Source organism: Gouania willdenowi, chromosome 11 (assembly GCF_900634775.1).
Source record: "Gouania willdenowi chromosome 11, fGouWil2.1, whole genome shotgun sequence".
Lineage (NCBI taxonomy): Eukaryota > Metazoa > Chordata > Actinopteri > Blenniiformes > Gobiesocidae > Gouania > Gouania willdenowi.
This window is the reverse complement of record NC_041054.1, coordinates 21,918,861-21,944,888: the sequence shown is the minus strand read 5'-3', so window position 1 is coordinate 21,944,888 and position 26,028 is coordinate 21,918,861. Positions and strand designations below refer to the sequence as shown.

Here is a 26,028-nt window from a genome sequence, read left to right as displayed (position 1 = left end):
AATGGCAGCCACCGCCCCCCACACACCCCACCTAAGAAGCCCCAAGGAGCCGAGGACCCAGCGCAACCCCCCGCCGCCGACACCCAACCCCGAGGCCCCCCACCAACGCCCACCTCAATATTTGTGAACTTTAAGCTTTCATCTTGTTTTTAATGGAATAAATATACTAGAAACAGTAAAAGTAACACAACAATAACAAAACCAACATACATTGATAAACGTTAACAACACATCTCATACTGTATATACAATACATTAATCATAAATTAGCGAGTGGCTAATCAATGACTTGCAGGAGTTTTTGGTCATTTTTTAATTTAGTTTGTGGTCACGCTTGATTTAATCTGGTTTTGATTATTTTATGAATTAGTTAATGTACTGTATTGTTCATATCAGGGCTCTTATTGTGTAAGGGGCAGAAGTGGAAGTTAAGGACAAAATGGAGTTGTCTGTTTAACCAAACAAAGTGGAGTTAACATTTAGCAGGAATTCAAACCAGAATTAGTGTTACGTTATTAAATAACTGAACATGCTCTCATCTCATCCTGGCGTTTCGATGACATCACTACACACTCAGGGACGACACCACATCACACAAAAATGCAGGCGTGTCATTGCAGCACATTCGTCATTCCAAATCAACAACAAACTCTAGGATAGAATAGATACTCACATCTAGTAACCACTGACATGTGGATGTGTTGTTGTTACTCACCATGGACCCTGATATGACTGACCTGAAGATTAAAACAATTTGTTGACGAGTAGATGGAGCTGTTCTATCTTATTCTTTTGCATCATTATCCCACCACATCATTTCCCTGCATATGTTTTATGTGCCATTTGTGTTTGTGACTGACTACTATTATTACATTTCACTTCACAGCCATGAACCGTTTATAACCTCACACACCAGGGGGACTGGGACAAAAATGCAGCCCTGGCATTTCTATCCAGACCAGTCCACTACATTATCAGTAGACACCATGGAGAAGCTGTTTATTAAGTCAGTGATGCTTACTGTGGCTTTTTATGTCTTCATTTGATTATATTCCCCAGAAAACCTAAAAGGGGGACATTTTTTAACCCCTTTTACCTATTTCCATTTTGCAACTTTTTTTCCATTTTTATCTTTATCTACCTTTTGTCAAAATAGTCCCTTTTTCTATTTTTTGCCAATTTTTGCAAGTTATCTCTGACACTTTTAGTCCTTTTTTTGTTTTTTTTTGGGCCACTTTTCCTTCCAAATAAGCTAACTTTTGGCCCAAAATACCACTTGTTTTGTTGGTCCTTTTTTTTTTTCTTTCCCTACATTTAGCTTCTTTGTTCCAAATTTACCATTTTAACCCTTTTTCACTATAGTTTGGCACATTTTGCTCTTTACCATTACATGCCATCTGATTTATCTTTATTTGCCTATTTTTGGCCCCTCTGACTGCTTTTGGCACATATTTTGTCACTTTTCACTCTTTCCTTGCCACGTTTTTGAGAGGTGTGAAAGTTCTGCAAAGGTAGGGTCATGACAGTGCATGTCTGCAGCCAGACTCTCGTGATGTTTTTGCCACTTTTGGCCCATTTTTGGCCACAGTTTACCATGTCTGCCTCCATTCGCTCTTCCAAAAAAAATTGAGGCATTTTATTGCCTGATTTTACATTGATTAACTTAAAAGTCAAAATTTTGCAGAACTTAAAAGGTTGGATGACTACTTGTACGTTTTGATGACAGTTAAATTGCTGTATGAATTAAGTTCATTTTTAAATAATCCCTATTTGAAACAACGGAAATAACTTTATCACTCTCAGCATGTAATTACTTAATTATAATAACTGCACTTAATTGTTTTAAGTGCAGTTAAGTAAATTATGGCTAGCATATAAACAATGTAGTTCCATTTACTCAAAAAATATTAGTATTACAGTTGCTCAAAAGAGGAAGAACACGTTACACAACTTGACACAAGTTAGTAGAACTTTTTCCAATAACTTTGAGTATAAACGATCTATTTAATTACTCTGAACATTGAGTTTCGAAGTGCACTATTATTAAATCTGCATTATAAACACAAGATTAATGGCAACTGTCTGATCCGTTACCACCTCATATATATAATATATATATTATATATAATATATATATATATATATATAGATATATATATTATGTTTATTTATTTATTTATTATTTAGAGAGCATAGTGCATTCATGCTTCTCAGTAATAGTAAAAAAAAAAAAAAATAAGTGCATAGAACGTGACATAATAAACAACAACAATAGAGACAAATAAATAAATAAATGAATAAAGAGGCATTTGTATAAAGGCATGAAAATAATCTAATCGTCTAGATTAAATAGGTGACAATGCAGTCAGAATTCTAATCTTTAAATAGTTCCATATCTTCCACAACAGTTCAATTACTGGACATTCCTAAAATAAATTCAGTATATTGACTTCAGTTTTTGCAAAAATAAATATTACTTATCTCAGCAAACTTTGAAATGTAAGACGTCGTGGGATAGATATTATTGATTATTTTTTACTGCATTTCCTTTATCTGGATTAACAAACACTGCAAACCTTCAGTGGATGACGTCATCGCTCTCAGCAGAGGCCAGATTTCCTTTTCAGCTGCAGTCTTCTGCCACCTAGTGGTTAAAAGCACATACTTTCAAGCTCTGGGAAACAGACCTGAGCTAATGATACAATACACAGAGAAGAACAGTGTGACGTATAGAAAGCTGTTAAAGCATTAGAGTCAGCATTAATCAGACATATCAATCATAGTACTAGTGCTGAAATTTGGACTATGTCTACTCTGGTTTGGTTTCCTAGTGCACGATTAGACTCTACGAGTGATATAAAAGTGTCAATAGAAAGCATCATATGCTAATAAGGAGGCGGGTAAAGTAAATTCAGGATTTCCATTTGCAAGCTCCTTGATTTAAACCAATCAGGGAGCTGGGTTTGCTTTTAATCCCTCCTACTTCCTGTACATTGGGGCTACTAGAACTACTAGTGAATCTTTTCGCTTTACTAGTACTAGTCAGTGACGTGCAGTCAGGGTAGGCAAGGTGGGCAGTGCCTACCCAAGGGTGAATTGATATTTTGATTATTTGTTTTAACTCATTCAGTGCCAGCCATTTTCAGAATTTCTACCCCCCTCAGTGCCAGCCGATTTTGAGCATTTTGACTGATTTTTAAAGACCCACAGAATATTTTCTACTATGACTATCTGAAATCTGACACCGGATTCTGAAAGATTGAAGCCTCTACTTTCATCAAAAAAAAACACATTTGTTTCTGGCTTGTTTCGTTCTTTTGTAATCAGCCGTTGAATAGAGCAAGTTTTACACAAATCTTCAGTTTCAGAGCAAAAAGCTGAGAAAAAAGCCTTTTCTAAAAAAAAAAAACCCTGTCAGTGACTTAAAGCTGTTTTTTTTTTTTTTTTTTTTGCTTTAGTGACAACTCTAACATCTGAACATTGTTTCCTTGTATAAAACATTAAAAAAAAAAAAAACACCGAGACCGGGCCTTTTGATGGCAAAATTATTATTATTTTGCTATCTGGGTCAGAGGTGAATGAATTTCTTACTGTATTTGGCGGTTAGCCCGGGTTAGTTGATGGTTTTATCTCACGATCACACATTATCAATAATCTACTCAGGTCCACACATGTTCTGTGTTAGTATGTGGTGTTGTGAGCTGCGTGATACTTCACATTATCACTCTGTAGCGCCATAACCTCCCTTATTCCTGCTTCTTCCTGCTTTGCTGGGTATCATCAGTGGCTAATCTCTCATCTAAAGGTGCACTGCTGCTATCTTCTGGGCACAGTTGTGCACTACAACACCCCACAGTTTAGATATTGACGAGGGACCTCCACCAGGGTGTTTTCTAGTAATCCCGTGAAAAAAACGCAAATGACGAGTGTCTCGTCAATGGCACTGGGCGTTTGGATTTGAAATGATGAGCTGAGTGAGTTAATTATAATATGAATATAAATTGTTTATTTTTTCCATTTCCGATAGCCTGCAGTACCTATAGGTTTGAAAGTGTCAGCATTTGTGCTTTTCATAGCCCAAATGACTAAATATTGCTATTTCCTGGTACGGCAGACACGCTGCACAGTCTCACTCCGCTGTAACGCAGGAGGAGGAGCCAGGAGGAGGCCACCACCCTCTCCCAAAGGCACATTGCTGCGCTGCCTCTGTTCCCATAGTGTGTTTTTTGTGTTTGCGCATGCGCAATCAGTTCCCCAAGATGAAAACCATTTTTGTAAAGAGGCAGCTTTCTACGCTGCCTTTGGACGTAACCGCGCTATGCTAAATGCTATAAGTACGTTCACAGTGCATTAGTGAATTGATAGAGTGCGGCTGCTGTTACGTTCTAGCGAGTGAGTGGGATAACACTACAGTCAGGATGACAGCACTAGAAACAATAAATAAACTTTCTTTTGAGGAAAAACAACAGCTTTTAAAAGATGGGAGACCAACACCTGAGCTACCAGACCTTCAGCAAAGGTAAAGTCAGAAAATGTTTCATACTTTTCACAGTGAATGGTACAAAAGGAAGGATTGGCTTTGTGGATGCTCCTCACTGAGGCTGTTCTGAGCTGTTGTCGTCATTTTGTGTTTCCAACACAAATAATGGATGCGCTGCCGTGTCATGAGATATATCTTGTTGGGAGAGTATGGAGGCTATATTAAATAATTGTTCATGTTTCTTTAATGGTGTTTTACAATCTTGATTTTGTTAGATTAACACTTGCCAGCAGAAACATATGAAATTGTCTATGGTGTCGACATTTGTAACGCCCTGCCTCCCCAACCCTCGTGCTCACGAAACATCACTGCTACTAATTGACTAAAAAAAAAGTCTACTAGTGAGATCTTTTAAGTGTATCATTACTAGTAAAAACCCAGAGCTTTACTAGTACTACTAGTAAAATAAAATTATTCTACTAGTTGACAATTTTGCTTTACTAGTAAGGTCTACTCGTGCCTTAGTGCACCAAAAAACCCGTATTAGTAGAACTACTAGTACACACAAACTCTCCCTAGTAGTGCTAGTAGTACCAGTTAAGCCAAAACTTGTATGAGAGGTTATAATCAAATTATAACCAAATCCTGTGTCCTGAATGGTTGTAATATTTTCAAAAGCCAATGGCAAGCCTGGAGTGGCTTTTCCTTGCCCCCTTTATAGACCCATGCCACATGACCTCAGAGGTCACCTGATGTACCGCCCTGCGCCATGATGGAAGAACAAGCCACCGCAGGAAACGTTTTGAAACCATAGACTGTATATAGTGAAGCAGAGAGCCCACAGTGATGGTAAACTTCTGCCCTGTGTTTGGGTGGATTAAATAAGCCTGTTTATTGTAGCCATGTCCTTTGACCGAAAGCTTTGTATTGATCCAAGTGTGCAGATCTATTTTTCACACTAATTTATGTCATCAATAAAATAGCTCAGATTCTGAAAAACCAGCATTGCACACACATATTACATATGAATTATAAAAAAATCACCTACTTACCCTGGATTTAACCACATGAGTCCATTATGAATAAAAGCAGCTACTTCACAAATCCAGCCATAAACAAACTGGTTGTAAACTTTTCATGTGGTCCATTGTGTATGAGCTAAATGTAAAGACGAGATAGTTCACAATGTCAGGATAAGTCACTCCTGGGAAATAAGAGACATCTTCATTCCATTTGTCAACAGGAACGTTGTAGTGGTCATTCCCACCGATCAGACCCAGTTTCTCCTTGTACCCACTTCTCTCAGCCTCTGATAATGTCAACATAATCCGTGGCCTCCGACATATTGAGGTCAAACGTAGACGACCTTTGACAAACGTTTAGCACATGGGCTGCTTTCAATATGTCAAAAAATAACACTATTATTCAAGTAAACACACCCACGCAGGTGCATCCGTATAGGGCCGTCATCTTCCAAGATGGCGCTGGGTCAATGTGCCGTGACGTCAGTCGCAAGGGTCTATAGGCAAATACTGGTAATGCTGACCGTGCAACAGGATATTGCAATATAAAAACGTCACAAGATAGATAGTTTATGGTACAAGTGGTATCGCGATATTTTGACACAAGCCTTTCCGTCTCGGCTGCATCTGTCTCAACCAAATGAGTTTGCGTTTCCAACTGCAGGCGACAGTCAATAATCAAAGACGTGCTAATATTGATTAAAAAAAAAAAAAAAAAAACTAATGTATGAGCTATATCTTAATCTGTTCTGTTTTAATGTTTTAAAAACTTGTCATGCAAAGTTCATGCACATTTTTTTTAAGAATAACCCGATGACATTATTTGGCAATTATCAGTCTCTGTTTTTGTGTTCTATTTGCAGAGTAGCACTTTTTACACTTTAGGAAAAAGTCTTATTGTTTATTGTATATTTTATATTCACTTGTGTTGGGGAAAATCATACCCAGAGTATTTTTATTTAGCTCAATTTTGTTCTACATATCTGTGTATAATGTGTTTTTTATATCAATGCCCTTTAACTGAAACCACTTGGCATGTATACTCTTGCAGTTATATATTACCATAGAGGTACACTGCACCATTTACAGTATCTTTGTGTTCCATTCGTCTCTACTACTCGTCCACACCTTCTGCCAGTTGTTTAGATTTGATTGGCTGTAGAAAAGAACAAAATCCGCTTCCCAATCAACACACCGCTCCACAGGGTTTGATAGAAATCTGTAAAAATGGACCGTTTAATGGTAAACAGAAAATGACAGTGACTGTATCAGTTATAAAAGCAACAACACAAAAAATACCTGCATTTGTTTATGAAACAAAAACAGTAGTGTAGCTACCATGGTGAAAAGCTGAAAGGTGTTTCCACGGGATATCAAATGGTTCATCAGTGCAGACCAAATGTCTCCACTGAACTTGAAGAATCGTAGATCATTACCCTGCTTCGTTAACACAAAGACAACAACAGCAACAAGAAAGAAAAGGACTAAGAATATGTCATCATCATCACCACCATCGTCATCATCATCATCATCACAGTCTTTAAGAATGATTTTTCAAACCACAATGGTGACATAAAATTGCACTTCAAAATACTGGTTGGGTTGAATAAATATGTGTGGTACCTTTCTATATTCATCTTGGTAATACAGTACAATAACACAGCGATCATATATTAGAGCTGTAAACAGGGCTGATAGGGAAACCGATAAAAACTTTGTCTATTTTCATTCCAGCTGCTTTTGCATATAGTACAGAATTTGCATAATAGCATATAAATAAATTAACACCGATGACATCGAACAAGAGGGTAAAAAGATTTACAAAACATACTGCATATCTAACATAGTGTTTATATATATATTATTCGTATATTACATAACAGCGTCATTCAGAAGCGGTGTTCAAGTGCTCTCGTCGTGGGCTCAAATGTCTCCACACTGGTCTCTAAGTCTGTTTGCACTGTCCCTTCGGGCTCCGCCTCCTATCAGAGCTGAGTCTGGGTAGGCGGAGCCTCTTTTTGGCCTTGGTTACTTTGAGAATCAGGTGCGACTGTGCTCAGCTCGGGCTCTGTTGGCCATTTTGTCGGACTTGACGGTTGCTGATTGCCAAAACAATCTGGGCTGGGTGTGTGCGAACGAGCCTCGGGGTGTGCGTGGCTGGAGGGTGACGTCAGTGTGACGGGGGGGCGCTGAGGTGGCTGCGGGGCTGTCGTGGAACTGCTCCTCAGGTTGTACAGAGGGAGGGTGGAGCGCGGTTGGATCATGTGAATTCCTCCGATGGGAATCAGGAGGCTCAGGGCTCTGCTCGGCTGCTGCGAGTGCAGAGGGAGGTGACTCAGCACGTTGTGGGAACCTCGAGGTCGCGAAGCATTAGAGGAGATGTGGTTGTCCTCCATAGGCTGGAAGAATGAAAGAAATCACCTGAATAACGTTACATTTTCAATTACCCATGTTCAATTACGATTACAGTGACCAGCATTTTTTTCAATTACAATTAACATACAACTGTTTTTTATCCTCAGAAAGTAAATTACAATTACGTTCTCAATTACTGAGCCTGAAATAAAAAACCTAATAAAAGTTAACCTTCCTCTTGTGTTAGCTTTATGTTAGCATCTCTTATGCTAACGGGTCCTAAATCAGCTGTAAAATACACTAAAAACACATCTATCATCTAATTTCTTATAATATATAAATAATAAACAATTGTACATTTTGACAAACCCTTTATTTTATTCAGACGCCTTTGTGGAAAATAGTTTGAATTGTGCAAGATCTGATCTCTTCCTTTTTAGGTTTTAGGTTGAGATGTTTACTGTATGTAAGGTAACCGTGGCAACATTTATTAGCAAAAAAAACATGGGGGGAAAGTAACTATAACTTTTACTTTGAGTACTATTTAATTAGCTACTTTTTACTTGTACTTGAGTATTTTATGTATGACTTACTTGCACTTGTGTACAATTTCAATCAAGTAGCAGTACTTCTACTTGAGTAGGATATATCAGTACTTAAACACATAGAATGGTGTGTTATAGGGCGATGGTGCCACTGTTTTTGATTTACATTTATTTTTATTTATTCATATCATATACTCACAAATAACAATTATTACACAGTATAAACAAACTGTGTATTGTGTGCTGTATCTTGGTATGCAACATATGGCATATACCATACAGGTAGAGCTTTTCGACTGACCACATTCTAACATCACCTCTGTAACCACATGTCCATATCTAACCATTATATAATCAGATAAAGCAGTTTAATGGTTTTTCTTCTATAGCGGCCGCATTTACATGGGAGCTTTAATTCCTCTTTAAAGCAGAATAAAAGTTAATTCTTCCTTAACCTGACCTTGTAAACACTTGATTCCTATTGCTAATTTAATTCCAGATTAAACTTAATTCCGAATTATTTGGCTGGTTTATTCTGTTTTTAAATCTGAATTAAATACTTCCTCTTTCTTGTAAACAGTTAACAACACTTAATTCTGCTTTAAGTTAATTCCAGTCGTTTTGCGCGTGTGCGCGACTTGCGGCGATGACGCGCTGGGTGACGACATAATCAAACATGGCCGCCAGGAATAGAGCCGATACTATTTAATAAGAGCCTTAAAAGACATGGATATAATGAAAAAAGGGGAATGAATGGAGGCATAAACACGCGGACATTAACACAGACATATGGACTTATTACACACATGGAGATCAGTAAACGGAACGGCTTCATTGGACGGGTGATACTAAGACCCGGAGACGGAATCAATGCGTCCCAATACTGTACACAGGCTGTAATATCACCAAGTTTCATTTGGTTGTTAGCTACTATCTTTACCAGGAAGCAACTGTTTATTCCTGGTTATTGTTTTCCAGAGTTTTACTGGGATTTATTTTTGGTGTATCTCTCTTCCGCTCTGTGGACCAAAGTGTGTTATTGTCCAGCTGTTGCTTCAAAACTACAATCAAAATAAAGGTAAAAACAGTTCTCATGTGTGGTCTTCTGTGTTACAGCCAACAATAAAAATGTTTGTTGTGTTTTTTCCAATAGTCGTGACACGTCGTGTTTGCCCCCTGTCCAATTAGAGCCCTTCCCAACCCCAAGACCTAAAGTGGAATTAACTAAAGCCGAACAAACTGGTTTTCCATGTAAACCTCAGTTCAGGAATTACTATTACCATGTCTTTTAGAATTTAAAAACATACAATGTTTTTCTCAAATCTCACTTGATTTGGTGTGGGTAAAACTGGTAAATGACTGGTGTTTAATAGTTGCTGTTTTTGAGTTAGTAGTAGGTGTGAATTTAACTTTAGATCGCCAAATATCAAATAACACCTTCGTTGGACTTCTTCCTCCTTACGTGTGACTTTTTGTGCTGTCAAAAGAGGATCCCAAGAGACCCGTGGTGAAACGCTGAGGTTTTTTTTCAACAAACTGGCCAAAAGTTGACAAGTATTTTCTGGTCATTTTTAAATAGGTTGAGCTAAGACATTCACCCATGTTGTTCTTGTTCAAATGTGGTTCCAATCTTTGGTATTTAACTGTCAACCAGATTCTCATTTTATCAGCGGCTTCCCTGGAAAAACAAGTTGTTACTATTTGAGAGCTCTCCTGCAATATTTTAAGCTTTTAGAGCAACCGGCTCTGTATGGACTGATATTAAACAAGAGAGCTGCCTTTCCTTCCCTTTCCAATAAATGTGTGACTTTGAAATAACCACAAATGTACCAGCCTATCTATATTTGCCCACCGTGTTGACTGTCTGGGATTAAACGTAGCCAAACAAGATTGGCTCTGTGAGCCCAAACAGGTTTATTTAGACATGGCTACACTAACAGACGTGTATCAAGTCACAGACGAGCAACTATCTGAGGCTCAAACAAAAGCCAGAACCAGTGGTAAGCTTCTACAAAGGAGAAAACATTGTGATTAAAGTGCAGAAGTGAACAAAGGCCGGGAGACGGATTGCAAGGTTGCGTATATGGCTGAACGATTAATTGCATTTGGGATAAAACGCAATATGATAAAACAAAAACACAAAGGCTGCAATTTTGAAAAAAAAAAAATTCTGGCCACGTGACTTGCGAGCGGAGCAGCGCAAAGCAAAGCAAGCTTTGGAGGTGTAAACGCTGCTTTAACCTGTTGCTCAACGGCCTCAGGCTCGACAGACGCCGACACAGCACAAAGTTTAGAATCAAAGAGGAGCAGCGCGTCAGTTACTGTATGTGGAATTTTTGGCTGTAAAAAAGAAGATGCTGCGCTACCCCGCAATGCACGCATCTCGCGGCCCGCTCTGAGGACCACGACGGACTCGCCGCGGGCGCGCTCGTGGGGTTGTATGGGCGTCCACGACGGTCTCGCCCCGGCCATCGCCCTGACCAAAGCTGCCCTGTACTGCCTACAGTGTTGTGGCAGCCCCTGTGGGGGATATGGGTGAAAGCGGAGGAAATAATTTCACTGTGATGTGATCAATAAGTTTAGTGTGTTGTGTGCTGCTGTTATTGAGAATATAATAATTTTATTAGTGTTTTCTTTTTACGGTTTAATAAGACACACTTGTTTATTTTGTGTTTATTGTGACTTTTATTGACCTAAAATGTGCAATTTGTACATATTTGTTCTCCTTACTTTTCCTTTAGTTTAGTTTTTAATTTGTTTGGGAGAATTGTGTTACGTTGTCATGGTGAATGCTTACAAGACTGTAAGTAGAGGGGTTGTTTCTAAGTAAGAGGTTGGAGGTTCGATCCCAGTCTATACCGGTCTATGTGTCGAAGTGTCCTTGGGCAAGACAATGGACCCTAAATTGCTCCCAGTAGTTGACCAGCGCCTTGCATGGCAGCTCAATCCCATTGGTCAGTGAATGGGTGAATGAACTGATATTGTAAAGTGCTTTCAACTACTCAGTGTGGGGATAAAGCGCTATATCAATCAAGTCCATTTGCCATAACTGTAATTGAAGTATATAAATAAACTGTCTTTAATATTAATTAATGCTTCATTTTCCTTTATCTTAACATAAGTGTAGCCTATAAGAAAGAATAATTTATGTAAAATACATATATCTTTTATTAGAACACAATACATTGATTATGTTTGTTGAAAAATGCATGAGAAGAGAACCTTGAAAAAATAATTGCAATATTGAGGTAAAAAAAATTGCATTAGATTATTTTCCAAAATCGTTTAGCCCGAGTTGCTTATCGAGATATTTGTGAAAGCACTCACCAGTCTGGCTGTAGTCGGTCGGTCCCTCAGATGGAAACACGTTTGACACTCAGCAGGAACGTCTGCTAGGGAGCCTCGAGGCCCAGAGGAGCCCAGCCCCAGAGACTGAACCATGACTGGAGAGGCTGGTCTCTGAGGCTCAGATGAGACATGACAACCAGATGGTGAGATGGACGATGTGGGAGCAGGGGAATGGCTAGGTGATGGGCTAGCTGGTGGAGACGTCTCCCTTCTTGGAGCCATGGATTCAGCACATGGAGAGCGCGAGCCTCTAGAGGGCACAACGTCGACGCGTCATAGTGTCTGCGGGCGAACATGGTCCTCCTCGCACTGGCTGACATCCTGGTGGTAGAATCCTTCGGTTTGTGGCTGTGCTCGCCTTGCGGATTTCCCAAGTGGCCTTTTTCCCTTTCCATCTGAGATCCCTGAGCCACTGTGATCTTGCTGTCTTCATCATCAGCGATAGACTTTATGTTTATGTTATCATCGTCATGATCTGCATCTCCTTCCACGTGAAGAGATTGAAGGTCTTGTTGTTGATGATGATGCACAGATTGTCTATCACGGCCTCCTAGGACAGAAAAAGGAATATCTTAACACTTTGTTTAACTTCAATGACTTTCTTACACGTTATGAATGCAAAATTATAATTTCAAGATGATGTCCAGAACAAATGAGAAATTGATGAGCCTTAAAAATAGAAAAGCAAAGATTAGTTGGAAAGGTTTTGGTGAGTGAAGCTTGTGTTGGTGCATTGGTGCGGGCATGTATGGATGCTAATGAAGATGGTTCATTTACAATGATGCGACAGGATGAAAATCTGAAAGGTTTTCGGCAATTTAACCAATGTTATACAACTAATTGGACAGAGCTTTGCAGTGTATATGAACATTGACCTGGAGCATACATGGAACACCTCTGAAAACTCCAGGGTTCTCGCCAGCGTTGTTGAGCGTAGGGGCCCCCGACGTTGTAATTTGCTCCATTATGGAGCAATGGCACCCCTACGCTCCGTTTTCAACAACGTAGGGGAGATTTTATTTTTTTTTTTTCCTTTATTAATCAGCATCGTCGTAATAAGTGTTGCACAAAAGGGACTTCCAGGTGTGCACGGGTTGTTTTAACTCTCTTTTTAATCTGCAAAACCCAGAACCACATCCATCTTTTTAATACAGGCGACTTCCTCGGATGCTTCCATCTTTACCTGACGACCCCGAGGACCCCTGTCACCACTTAGCTGCCTCCGATGTTGCATGTGTAATCGTAATTAACGTCCAATAAAAACAGTGCAGCTTCAACCAGACGTAGTGTGTAACGGCACATGAAGCTGCTCGTCATGTTTCTCACTCACAACAGATCATTCTACATGTGCGCGCACGAATGTGAATACTGTCTGGTTAAAACGAGTTCTGGCTTCAAGAGACATCGGCTTCATTCGTGTCGGACGGGTTCAGGCCATGTTCTCTCAGGCTGGGCTCAGGTTTTCTTTTTCCGGCACTATTAAAGCTCTACTGTATGCTTACTCGGCGTGTGTGTATGTGCATCCTCCACGTGTGCGTGTGGTTTTATTCCATTATTACTACAGGTCCTACATGAATATCCATTTAAATTTGAAAAGCACATCTTGGATTCAGTCTTTTGAATAAAAAGTTATTCCTTGTCTCTACAGTGTGTGTGAGTATTTATTAGTGGAGGACCTATCAAGCATGAGTAACTCTCTAACTCCATTCATCATCACCTTCATCTATTCAACAGATAACTTTTAGCTTGAAAAAAAAAAACAACTTTAACTTTAATAAATTTGGCCCTCAGTGTTATAAATTAAACATTTTTCCATGCGATTCCCTTATGCTGTGAAAAATTCCTGGTGAGTTCACTCAGATAGACAATGTTCTGCTTTCAACACGTCCCTTAAAAGTAAACTACGTCTACTTAAGACAGCAACACCCAGGACTGAACCAATGGATATTAAAATTGATTTTATTTATTTTTTTATTATTATTTTAGTTCACCTTTTTTGGATGTAAATACTCTTAAATCAATTAAGAAACACTTCATCAGTTCATTAATAGGTTGACATTGGTACCATCATGTGTGTTGTCTGGTTGATGGCTGATGTCTTTTCTGAGTTCCTCTTGATGTTCTGCTGGAGTGCTCCCTGAAAAAAAGGGACATTGTTCAGAGTGTTGACCTGTCAAACCATAAGTTTTGATTTAGAAATCAACACCAATGCTTCCATTAGTTCATACCAGCAGCTTTCAAAGTGCTCCAGCAGCCACATGGAGGTGAGTCTGTGGAGCCCACACTGGTGGATTTCACACTGGTTTTTTCTTCAACGCCATCACACACCAAACTGTACCCCTCGTTTGGGCTGCTGCTGAGGAAAGCAGATTTTTTGTTTTAGTTTTTTTTTTTAGAACTTTTTATTTAGATTTTTTTCCAAAAAATAGAACATTATCAGTGATATTAAATAGTGGTTCTCTAAATACTACCCCCTTTCTTATTTTTAAATCCAGTCCAAGTACCCCCTTTCCATCCCTACAACATTTTGCTCAGAAGTTCTGTGAAATAAAAACTAGAGCATAATGAGAATTAAGGTGGAAAGCACACATTTTCAGGAATCTCATTTTGTAATTAAGAGGAACGAAACATTTAGTGGCCACCTTAACAGATTTAGTTCTATAGATTTTTATCATTTATGGTCATCGCTCTCCGATGTGGGACCAAGACTGACTTATGTATTCAGTTCATGTTCTAATCAGCAAATCAGAGGGTGGTTTAGTGTCATTTTGCGTGTTTTGTGTAATTTTGTGTGGTTTTTTAGTGTATTTTGTTTGTCTGTTCTCTTTATTATTCAGTATATTTTTCTCTTATTTGTGGTTTTTGTGTGGCGTTTTTGTGTGTTTGTTGGTATTAAATAAAAATTCTAATGGATTAAATTTTCTCTCAGTGTGTTTTTGGTTGTTTGTGTCATTTTGTATGTTTCTCTGTTATTTTGTGTTATTTTCTAGTGATCTTGTGTATTTCTCTTTCTCTCAAGTACCCCTGTAGTGCCTCACGTACTCCCATTTGAGAAACACTGATGCAAAACAAAGGGAAAAAAAAGGTACAAAATAGGTTGTATACATACAGTATATTTAGCCGAATAAACCAATAAACTGGTAAAACGGGACCTTTATCCATCACTCAAAGTACAACCTCAACAAGCCAAGCAACATTATCAGGTATTTTCCAAAGAGGTCCATTTTCAGCTGTAACGGTGCAGTCATTTTTTTCAAAAGATACACCTGTCTGGACCTCTGCTTCCACTAAGGTGAGGCAAGGCAACATTTTTGCCTTATAGCACATTTCATACACAAGGCAACTCAATGTACTTTACATGATCAAAAGCTTAAAACAGCTTAAAATCAATAAGAACCTTAAAAACAGCAGCAAAAATCATCAGTAAAAAACAATAAAAAATTATCACAAACATAACCAAAATCTCCCCTCAATAATACACATAGAGAAAAAGTAAAAAAACACATGGATGCTGACTTCAGCTCTGCAGGCAGTTTGTTCCACTTCTTTGCAGCATAACAACTAAAAGCAGCATCACCATGTTTACTGTGAACTCTGGGCTCCACTATCTGACCTGTGTCCATAGATCTGAGAGACCTACTGGGTTCAGACTTGACCAACATCTCACTGATTCACACATGCTCATTCACCAGCAGAACTTTAAAGTCTATTCTGAGGCTGACTGGGAGCCGGTGTAACGACTTTAAAACTGGAGTAATGTGTTCGACCCCTTTTTTCTGGTTAAAACCCGAGCTGCAGCGTTCTGAATCAGTTGTAGCTGTTTGATATAGACCATTATAGTCCAGTCTGCTGGAGATAAAAAGCATGGACCAGTTTCTCCTGATCTTTCCGAGTCATTAAACCTTTCACTCTGGAGATGTTCTTTAGGTGGGAGAACTGTTTTTGTGATAGATTTGATCTGAATGCTGAATGTCAGATTGAGTCAATCAGAACACCAAGGTTTTTGACTTGGTCTTTAGCTTTTAAAGATCGACACTCAAGATACTTGCGACAGCAGTCCTCTTTTCCTTGTACCAAAGACAATCACCTCCATCTTGTCATGATTTAGTTGAAGGAAGTTTTCACTCATCCACAGTTTACTTTTTCTAAGCAGTCACACACACCTCAATGGGACGATAGTCATCTGGGTTCAGTGACAGAATAGTTGTGTGTCATTACAGTTTTTTAAAATTTGTCCTAAAGGAAGCATATAAAGGCTAAACATAACGGGTCCAAGAACAGAGCCCTGAGGAACCCCACGGGACATTGGTAATCTGTCAGATTCAAAGTTTGCTTACAAAATAACTTTGCTATTCCAAGTAGGACTTAAACCATTGCATTACTGTTCCATTTAGTCCAACCCATATTTGCTATCTGTGCAACAAAATTGTATGATCTACAGTGTCAAATGCAGCACTTAGATCCAATAGAATGAGAACAGATACAACAAATATTTTGTTGAATATTAAGAATTGACTCAGTTGGTTGAAGACCACCTTCCCAATGATCTTGGCCATGAATGGAAGGTGCTGATGGTCTATAGTTAGCCAGTATAGAGGCATCCAGTGATCTCTTTTTTAAACAGACCTTATTGGTTGTATTTTTTCATTGAAATATACAGCAAATTCATTGCATTTCCAGTGACAGTAATTCAGGATCGATCTGATCTGGTGGGGGGGTGGGGGGGGGGGGTGTTTGAGCTTTTCAATTACAGAAAACTATGTGTGAGAGTTGTTGACATTTCTAGCAATAATTTCAGTAACTATTAAGTATTGCTGCCTTGCTTTGAACAAACCATCATTGAATTTACACAGACTTATTTTGTACAGTTCTGAATTAATTTGGAGTTTTGTTGTTCCCATTTACGCTCAGCTCTTTCTACAATCAGATTTCAAATTCTGCATTATCTCAGTCCTCCTCCATGGTGTTTTCTGTGTGTTTGGTTTACTCATACTTTTTATTGGAGCCACCACATCTATAACATTACAGACTTTTGTATTAAACTCATCCAAGACCACTCAAAGTAGGTGTCATCGCTATGGCTTCCATAAACTCTGCACGTGTTGTCATTTTTACTTTTTCTTAAAACACACAGATGTAGGGGGAACAGATGTTAGTCTCTAAGTAAAAAAAAGATAGTAAGAGCTAAGTCTCTTACATCAACAGTAGAGATATCATTACTTCAGCAATGCTCGATGATATAACATTCTTCCATTTTGCCGTTACATTTATCTTGGCAACCGGTATGACCCCGATATAAGTCAAACAGTATATTTGAGGGGTATCTCTTTCATAATTTTCTCAATTTCGCCTTTTTACTTTTTATAAAAATACTCAAAATGACTCCAGAATAATACAAAACATCGACAAAATACACCAAAACGCTTACAGAAAAACACATTACAAAAATTATGCAAAATGACAAAAATCACTAAAATGACGGGGAAGGGGGGGGGGGGACTATGCATAATTACTCCATTAACAGACAAAACTACAACTTTGTTATTTTTTGTGTATTCTTCTGTCATTTTCTGCATTTTTGTTGTCGATTTGTGCGTTTTTGGGTCACTTTATGCATTGTTGTTTTATGTATTTTCCTGTCATTTTTGCAGTTTGTGTGTCTTTGGGAGCTGTGTTGTTTCTTTTTGTGTTTTTGTAGTCATTTTGTTTTAAGTGGTTGTTGTGTCTGTCTTTATTGTCTTTTTATGTTATACAAGTCCATTTGTGTATTTTTGGAATTTGTTGTGTACTTTGTGCATTTTGTGTCGATTTGTGTGCATCAGAGTTATTTTGTGTATTGTTTTGGCTTTATATTCCTTCCAACTTCTTGAAATACAATTTATGGGATTTGATTTGGGGGCCACACAAAATTAAACCGAGAGCCCATGTCTGTATTATGGTATTAGATTCCAATTCCTATTTCTCCTTAATATTATAAGTATAAAAGTCTGATGAGTCTTTTATAGAAATGGGAGACATGTTAACGTAATGGAAGATGTTTTTCCCAGATATTGTTCTATATGAATTGTTTAGTTTCAATAAACCTGTTGTTGATGCTGCTGCTCTCAGGATGACAGGAATGGCCATTGTGAGGATGAAAACACAGAAGGACAGACGGCAGGGCTCTTCATGCAAGTAAAGAAGCTCTGTTAGTGGCTTTATTTATCTGCCCAGTGGAAGTGTGCAATCTGTTTTACCCTTCCTATACAGGAAGCTCACACTGAGGCAGCTGGTGTCCGGGGGTTCCACCCCCACATGCACTAAAGGGGACCCTCAGCTTTGCCTACTTCAGCTTCAACAGAGCAGCTTTCATAAACTAAAACCAGGCTCCCACCCTCCAACTGCCTGAAAAACCTCTTCACTACCACTGAGTCCAAACAAGACCCTGCCTACCATGCAGCATTAGGTCCCAGCCATTTAGCTGCACCGGCCAATAAAAACAGGTCAAAGATGGAGGGAAACCCAGGCCCAAGCAGCTGCTGTTCCAAATAACACGAAAAAGGAAAACACGTTCATACAACAAACAACAGTTTCCGGATATCATCGGCTGTTTTCCCTCTATTTTCACTGCAGACTTGATAAACAGAGTGGGTAAACTTAATGGCGGCCTTGTATGATTTCTTTCAACCGAATGAAATCTGCACTTACTCACCCACATTGGCACACACAAACACACAGTGGACATATATTTATGTCCACTGACAGGTGAAGTGAAATACCCTTATTCACATCATCAGGGACTGATTCTGGCTGCGATGTGTTAGTGAAAGCTTATGGTGGATGGATGTTTACATCAGACCTAGTTGTTGCCCTCGGTCCCCATATTGATCAGAACTGTTTGAAGAAGGGAACAGTAGTGAACAGCCACTGCTTATAGATGTATAATAGGTATAGGTATATGAGATATATATAAATAGGTACAGTATATGGGACATGAAAGGGTCTGTGGTCTGACCAAATGGAGCAATGTTTTCAAATTAGAGGAACGTGATGGCACTACAGGGGGCACTTGAGACAGAGAGAGAGGAACATTAGTAAATGAAAGCATTTAAAATATGGTGTTTTATAATGTTTATTTTTAGTTAAAAATTATAATCACACTGAATATTACCAGCAACTCACAACAAATGCACACAAAACAAGAGAAAAAAAATATTGAATAATAAAAAAAAAACAGACAAACAACAACAAAATACACAAAAACGATCACACTAAGAGAGAAAGATATTTACCATTACCAGCAACACACAAAACGACAACAAAGACACACAATAAATGAGAGAAAAGATCCCTACAAAATACACAAAAATAACAGAGAAACATACAAAACCAATAAACAACCAAATGACACCAAAACACACTGAGATATAATAATTTTAATAATACCAACACACAAAACAAGAGAAAAATATACTGAATAATAAAAAGAACAGATAAACTAACAAAATTAACCAAAATGACAACAAAAACAACACACTGAGATATAATAATTTACATAATACCAACAAAACACAAACTATACTAAAAACATCCAAAGTGGCAATAGAAATGATCTTGATTAGAACATGAACTGAAAATACAAGGATCAGTCTTGGTTCCCACATCAGGAAGGAGATGACTGTAAATGATGAATGAAATAATATTCAGGAGGCACTGAATACTGTTTTATTTCACTTATTTACAAAATTAGATTCTTTAAAATGTGTGTTATCACTCATTCATTCCATCATTATGATCTATAGTTGTTTTTTTTCACAAATTCTGAGCAAAATGTTGCAGTCGGACAAAGGGTGTACTTGAATTTAGAAATAAGAGCCAAAAAAGAGCCAAAAGAGAAATAAGAGCCAAAAAAGTTTGAGAACCACTGCAATAGAGCATGTGCTATAGCTAAGCTTCTGAATAAGTAAATTGGAGAAGACAAAAATGTTCTTAGATGCACACTGTATTATAGCATATGGTGCACCAACAAAACTTTATAAACTTAGTCATAACAGCATAATGGCTTCTATATGTCACTTACTTAACATATAGAAGTTTTTTCATGCAATTTAAAATCAAATTTACGATTAACCAGACAATAATCAAATGCATTACTTCATAGGCGCACCAATCAGATCAAACGTAATGTAAGGTGTCAAAACAGCATTGAATGGAGGTTATTTTCTCAGTTTTAGTTCATAAATGTAGAATTGTATTTTTATTTTGAATTGAATGAATTGTTGTTTATTTTAAAAAATAAAATTAAAAAAAGAACTGTAGATTTTGACAACCTTTTATTTTATACAGATGCATTTGTGGAAAATAAATGAAGTTCAAATTGTGCAATATTTGGTCTCTTCCTTTTTACGTTTATACATGAGATGTTTACTGCATGCAAGGAAACCGTGGCAAGATTTATTACCAAAAATAAACGAGGGGGGTGAAAGTAACTAGTAACTTTTACTTTGAGTACTATTTAATTGAGCTACTTTTTACTTGTACATTTTATGTATGACTTACATGTACTTTTACATTTGACAATTTTCAATCAGGTAACAGTACTTCTACTTGAGTAGGAGATATAAGTACTCTTTACACCTCTGTCCACATCTCACAATGCAATGTTTTTCGATATGTCAACAAACCCAGTATTTAAAGTTGAGATCAAAACAAACTTTCAAATGGCATTTCCAACCATTTAACATTTGTTTGTGAGGAAAATATCTGTGATTTATGTATCTATGAGGCCTACGCTGTCTTTAGCTGTTAAAATGTATTGTCTCCAGCAGATTTAAGAATTTTTCCATTAGTTCTTCAAACAGGCTCAGAGAAAAGCACAAAAAGGTGTGAGAATGATTCAATCCTTGTAAAAATCTAGGAAGAGCATCAATATGAGTCAGACCGCGAATTGGTTTGCAGTCGTACACGAGAACCAAAAAGCAGTCATACACAGATGGTACAGCTCTGCACTGCCCTGTCCCTTTGCTGCTATCTCTGCTGCTATCTCTGGTCTAAACCACAATAACTTGTCTGGTACAAGTGACATTTTGTGAGTGAAAGGGATAAATGAAGAGAGCAAAACTGAACCACGAGGGTGGACAAGCACTTTGCCAGGTGTTGCATACGGTAATTATACAAACACTGGGAACCGCTATTATAAAGACATAAAATAACAGTAGATACATACAAAAATATTTGTAACAGAAGTCATGTTTCACCAAATAAACCCCCAACACACAATAAAGAAATATTAAAAAAAAAAAAAAAAAAAAAACATTGAGCTATCATGAGCTATTCCTTTTTAAATAAAGTTGATTCAGGTTCTTCTTACCCTTGCACGGAGATCCAATCTTTAGGTAGTCGGTTCTTTCTGATGGGTGAAGTGACATCTTTTTCCTCGTAACTCCTTTCCATCCTCTCCTCCCCTTTGTCTTTTTGGCTTGAGTTGTTTTCATGCGCCATCAGCAGTCCCTTCCCGTTTTTCTCTTGGTCCCTGCAGCCCGACCTGCTGTTTTCAACCTACACTCAAAAGAAACATGGGCAAATTCACCAACCCTGCTCCAGTATGCCCAGGGAGACAAAAATCAGAAAATCTCATTGAAAGATAGGCTTTATAGCATTTATAGCAAAATTCTTATATATTTTTTGGCCTCCATTGGTGTGTTACAAGGCCACATTCTCAGTTTAATACCTTAGTAACTCACATTCGTATGGAATTCCAACCTCAAAGCTCAAAATGAGCTTATTATTTTAAATTTGAATAGTTACTATAATTTGTATGAATTAAAAGATGCTGGTTGAGTTTTACAGAATTAATCCAAGTGTGTCAATGTTATTACCTCTGTGGAGCAGGAGGTTTTGTTCTCCTCTTGGTCCATTGACTCAGACACTGCCATGGGAGAAACAGTGTATATAGAGGGACTGAGTCTCTGCTTGCAGTGCAATAGGGAGAGAGCTGTCTTGCTGGAGAGGCCAGGTGGGTTCGGATTGTAACTACTTGTGGACCATGATGAATACACTGAAGGCTTCTGGTCATCTAGAGCAGAAGGATTTGGTTTGATATAGTTCAAATAGCACCAGCTGTTACAGGTACTGGACAGCAGACTGGGGAAAGTTAGTCCCACGTTTGACACAGTGGAAGAAACTGCTGGTAAGCACAGTTGAGTTTCCTGTGAGAGCTCCTGATTACATGTGACAATTGTTGCCTTGTCAGCACATCCCACATCTCTGTCCTCTTCTTCTTTGACTCTTTTTTGCTGCTGTTTGGATTCAGGTGGAAGTTCGATACTGTTTGAAGGAGAGAGCATACGTTTGTTGCCTCCTGAGCCAAACAACCTCAGACCTCCATCAGAGAAGGGTTGATGATCTGTGTTTGTGTCCTTGAGGTTTTCATAATCGGTTGTGGCGATACCCATACTATTAGAGACTGCATCAAATGCTTCTAGGGGTCCAGGGGAACTACACTGGGATAAAGTTGTGTATATGGCACATGCAGGGGTGAGAGTGTTGGTTTGGAGATGCACCACAACTGCTGGAGATGTAAATGGCACCAATATTTCCTGACTCGATGTAATCAGAGGGACAGTGTCCTGAATGTTGGTGTCACCTTTTTGGACCTCCAAGTAATCCATCTGCTGGAAGGGAATCTTTAGCTTTAGTCCTGTAGACATGGGTAGGTAATGGGCTCTGGCTGCACCTGAGGGTCCCGTTGTTGCACGGGGCGGGGGAACCTTTGTACAGGACTGCTCTGTGGAGTCCTCTTTTGCAACTATTGCAGGGTTGTGGGACATTACTGACAATTGAATACTTTGACCAAGTTTACCCTGTGAGAAAATGTCTTTGTTTTGTAACTCGACTGGATTTGATTGGACTTCTTCACAAGACGTTAAGGAAGAACACTTTGTGGAGCACAAAGGTATTATTTCAGAAGATCTGCTTGGAACCAGAGTTTGGGTTGAGATAGTATCTGGCTCCTCTACTTCCTCATCAGGATCTCTGACCGGGGTGTGCTTCATAAGAAGACATTTTCTTCTTTCCTTCCACCCTGCTGCTGAACGCTCTGGTGATAGACAACTGTAGTCAAAAGACTTGCTGCGTGTCTCAGCTATCAGGGTGTTTGGTTGAGGGTCATGAGGTGCCTGCTCAGATGCTGAGCGCCTCAGCTCTCTGTGCTGATGCACTCCAGGTACCGTCAACATGTGAGGAGCTCTTGATCTCCTTAATGGTGTTGATGATGAAGTGTCATTTTCTGGTCTGTTCGGCTCTTCAAAGGATGCTGACCGGCTGGATGCATAAGAAGCACTACTGTCCTGGCTGGGACTGTGAGGCAGGGATATGGAGTCAAAACTCGACTCTCCTGAGGACTGTGCAGCCTCAGCAAGACGTAATCGCTTCTTCTTAGGGGGAAGCTTTTCAATTGGGAGCTGTGCCAGAGAAGAGCTTCTTTGTGGCCACTGAAATTCTTCAGGTTTCTCTGCATACTTGTCTGTGATGGTTGAGTCTGTTAGATTCTCTCTACTCATGTTGGAATCCTCTGTCACCAATATTTCAGGAACTTGCACATTGTGCTGACGAACCAACTTTCGGGGCATTGCTTTTGTCAGTGGCTGCTGAGGTGGTTTCTGAGGCTCAATCTGACAGTCTACATGAGATGGAGAGCCTTTTGTAACCTTCTGATTTTCATTGCAAAGAGATTCTGTTTTTCAAATGAACTTGTATGTTGAATTACTGAACAGGTTTGTAAGACAGGCCTTGTGTTAACTTCAAATGTTAGACTGGTTTTGTCTTTGCACTGCTCTGATGCAAGGTTAGTAGAGGGTAATGAAGGAGAAGAGGAGTCATCAAATTCAAAACTCTCTTCTTTCTTCTCTTGCGCACTGTTAAAGATCCAGCTCTGGCTGTTTGGGTAATCATCTGGGAGCACTCCATTTGACTATTCACCTCTTCATTTTTAGGATGATGATGCCTACAAACCCTTTGCATGTGTGTCCTATAACCTTCCCAATCCATGCAACTAATGCCACAGGCCTCACACACATACGGTTGTGGATTAATTTGCTTGGTAGTCATACTTTCAAGGTACAATGATTGAGGACCCCAATCTTCTTCTCTATCAAGTGGAATTTCAATAGCTGGCTGTCGTTTTAGCATTCCATAACGTCGAGGGGTTTGTGTGCGATTTTGAGACGGCTGTTGCTCATCAAAAGATTGACTAATTCGAAATTTTCCAGGGCCACCACTGTCAAATGAACCTGCTGCCGACGGCATGGACTGACTTCTCACAAGAGGGGCAGTAGATGCCTGGCCACTAGGCTGCTGCAAATTTAAGGATGGATGATGAATCTTTCACATGGAACTCCCATGGTAATGGAACCACTATTCTTATAGCCAACATTTCTAGCTTGGGGCTCTGTAAGTGTAGTTCCTTTCTATTGACACTCTTCTGAGATTCTGAACTATTCTTTCTAGAGAGAGAAACCTCCTTGGTTTGACACTGTCAATTTACTAGTGTCCACCACCGCTTCATTGATGGTGATAAGTTTGGTGAGTATGGTCTATTACTTGTTTCTTGGGAACTGTGAATGCAACACTATTCTCCTCCTCGCCAGAAAGACTGCTGGTTCTGATGGCGAGACATCCTATGTAGTTGTCCAAGACGTCCATATTTCCAAGGATGATCTCTGCATAGGATTTGGCACTCGTATTTGGGGGACTGTCTTGTGATTGCTCAGTACTTCTGAGCGGGAGAACAAATACCCAGATTCTGTGCTGCCTCTATACCTAAAATTAAGGATGAGTTCTTCTCATCAGATTCTGGAGGGGGATGTTTCCCTCTACTTAGACGTAGAGCCAATCGTTTTTTCACTGCAAATGATTCCCTATTGCCAATATTGAAGTCTTTGGCACCATCTGCTTCATTATCCTTGACTGAAACTACACTGTTTTGTGGCCTTGATAAAGAGGAAATAGGTGGCGGCGGTCTTGATTCATCCTCTGACTCAGGGACTTGCTCCTCTAACGATTGTTTTTCCCCAAGTGCCAGTCCAGCTTTTACCCTGTGGGTATGTGATTTACGATGTTTGTACAGGTTACTTTTAGTCTTAAAAGAAAAACCACAGGGTGCACAGGGATAGGGTCTTTCACCCGTGTGTGAGCGAATATGTTTTTGGAGGACACTTGGCTTTGCGCAAGCACGTCCACAATAAGAGCAGACGTATTTGCTGGTCTCTGAGGCTTACGTTCACGCTTCTGCTTTGAGTTGAGCTCCTGGGTTTCTTTTTTGGATTGGGTAGAGGCACCCAATATTGTTGGCAGAACCCCTGGTAACAAACTGGAATCCGCCGACACTTTTGTTTCAGATGACGTCTCATGTTTGTTTTCTGGCGGTGAGTCCGAATCAACGGTCTGCCGTTGATGCCTGAGACGTTTGCGTTCAGGGTTTTGTCTTTTTGACAGTTTGGGTGGCTGGGGTGCAACATGGGGCTTTGGGATCCGGTTTGCTGTTTTTGCTGATGGGGCTGGAAGGGAGATTTAGGCTGCAAGTCTTGCTGAAGAGACCCTTGTGTGAGTATTCTTGACCTCCGGACTGCTCCCCAGTCGTCAGGCGACTTTCCAACGCCTCCATAAAACGGAAAGGCAACCTTAGGGTGACACGTGGGATGCGGCTTACTGAATCAGGCTACAGAATCAGGACCAGCTTACTCATTAACTGGATAATGGTTTAAATTATGGATGAGCTCTTTCACACATATTTTTGTTACTTGACTATCAAGCTTCATCTTTTTTGTTTGGTAATAAAACAATGCCATCAAATGCTAAATTGTGGAACTGCAGAACGCAGCTTGTATATGCCATTTGGTGTTGAGGGAGTCCTCTGCCCTGTTAACCTGAAGTAGCCCATCCTGAGTTCACAGCAATTGTTGCTGCCACAGTGATGAATCAGTTGAAGTGTTCATTCTTCTATGTTTTGGACATAAAGATCTATGAAAACAAAGAGAATTTCATCATCAAACAGGATGCACACTAAAACAGTGCTTAGACAATGTTAATGTTGGGCCTCTGACATTTTCATGCTTGCCAGATATGGATATTTATGTTTCAGATTACATAAGCGTTTATGTGTCATAACATTCATATTTTACTCCCCCTGGCTGTTAAGTATCTTAAATTAGATTAGTTTATGTAATAATTTGTGTAGAGAGAGAAAAACATACACGCATGTGTTCATAACAGCAATAATTCTCTAACTATTTTCGAGGAG

General features: G+C 39.1%; 1 protein-coding gene across 1 annotated transcript; it reads right to left on the bottom strand.

Moving 5' to 3' along the window:
• Positions 1–6,773: 6,773 nt before the first annotated feature.
• hivep3a (HIVEP zinc finger 3a) lies at positions 6,774–25,501 on the bottom strand. Its single transcript, XM_028460977.1, is given in 21 exon segments — positions 6,774–7,901; positions 11,730–12,013; positions 12,016–12,300; positions 13,816–13,887; positions 13,979–14,106; positions 21,100–21,287; positions 21,608–23,466; positions 23,469–23,633; positions 23,636–24,109; positions 24,112–24,165; positions 24,168–24,242; positions 24,245–24,268; positions 24,271–24,316; positions 24,318–24,377; positions 24,379–24,434; positions 24,437–24,502; positions 24,505–24,546; positions 24,549–24,989; positions 24,992–25,258; positions 25,261–25,326; positions 25,329–25,501. Coding segments are annotated over 21 exon segments (5,130 nt in total). The 5' UTR covers positions 25,393–25,501; the 3' UTR covers positions 6,774–7,487.
• Between the last annotated feature and the right edge of the window lie 527 nt (positions 25,502–26,028).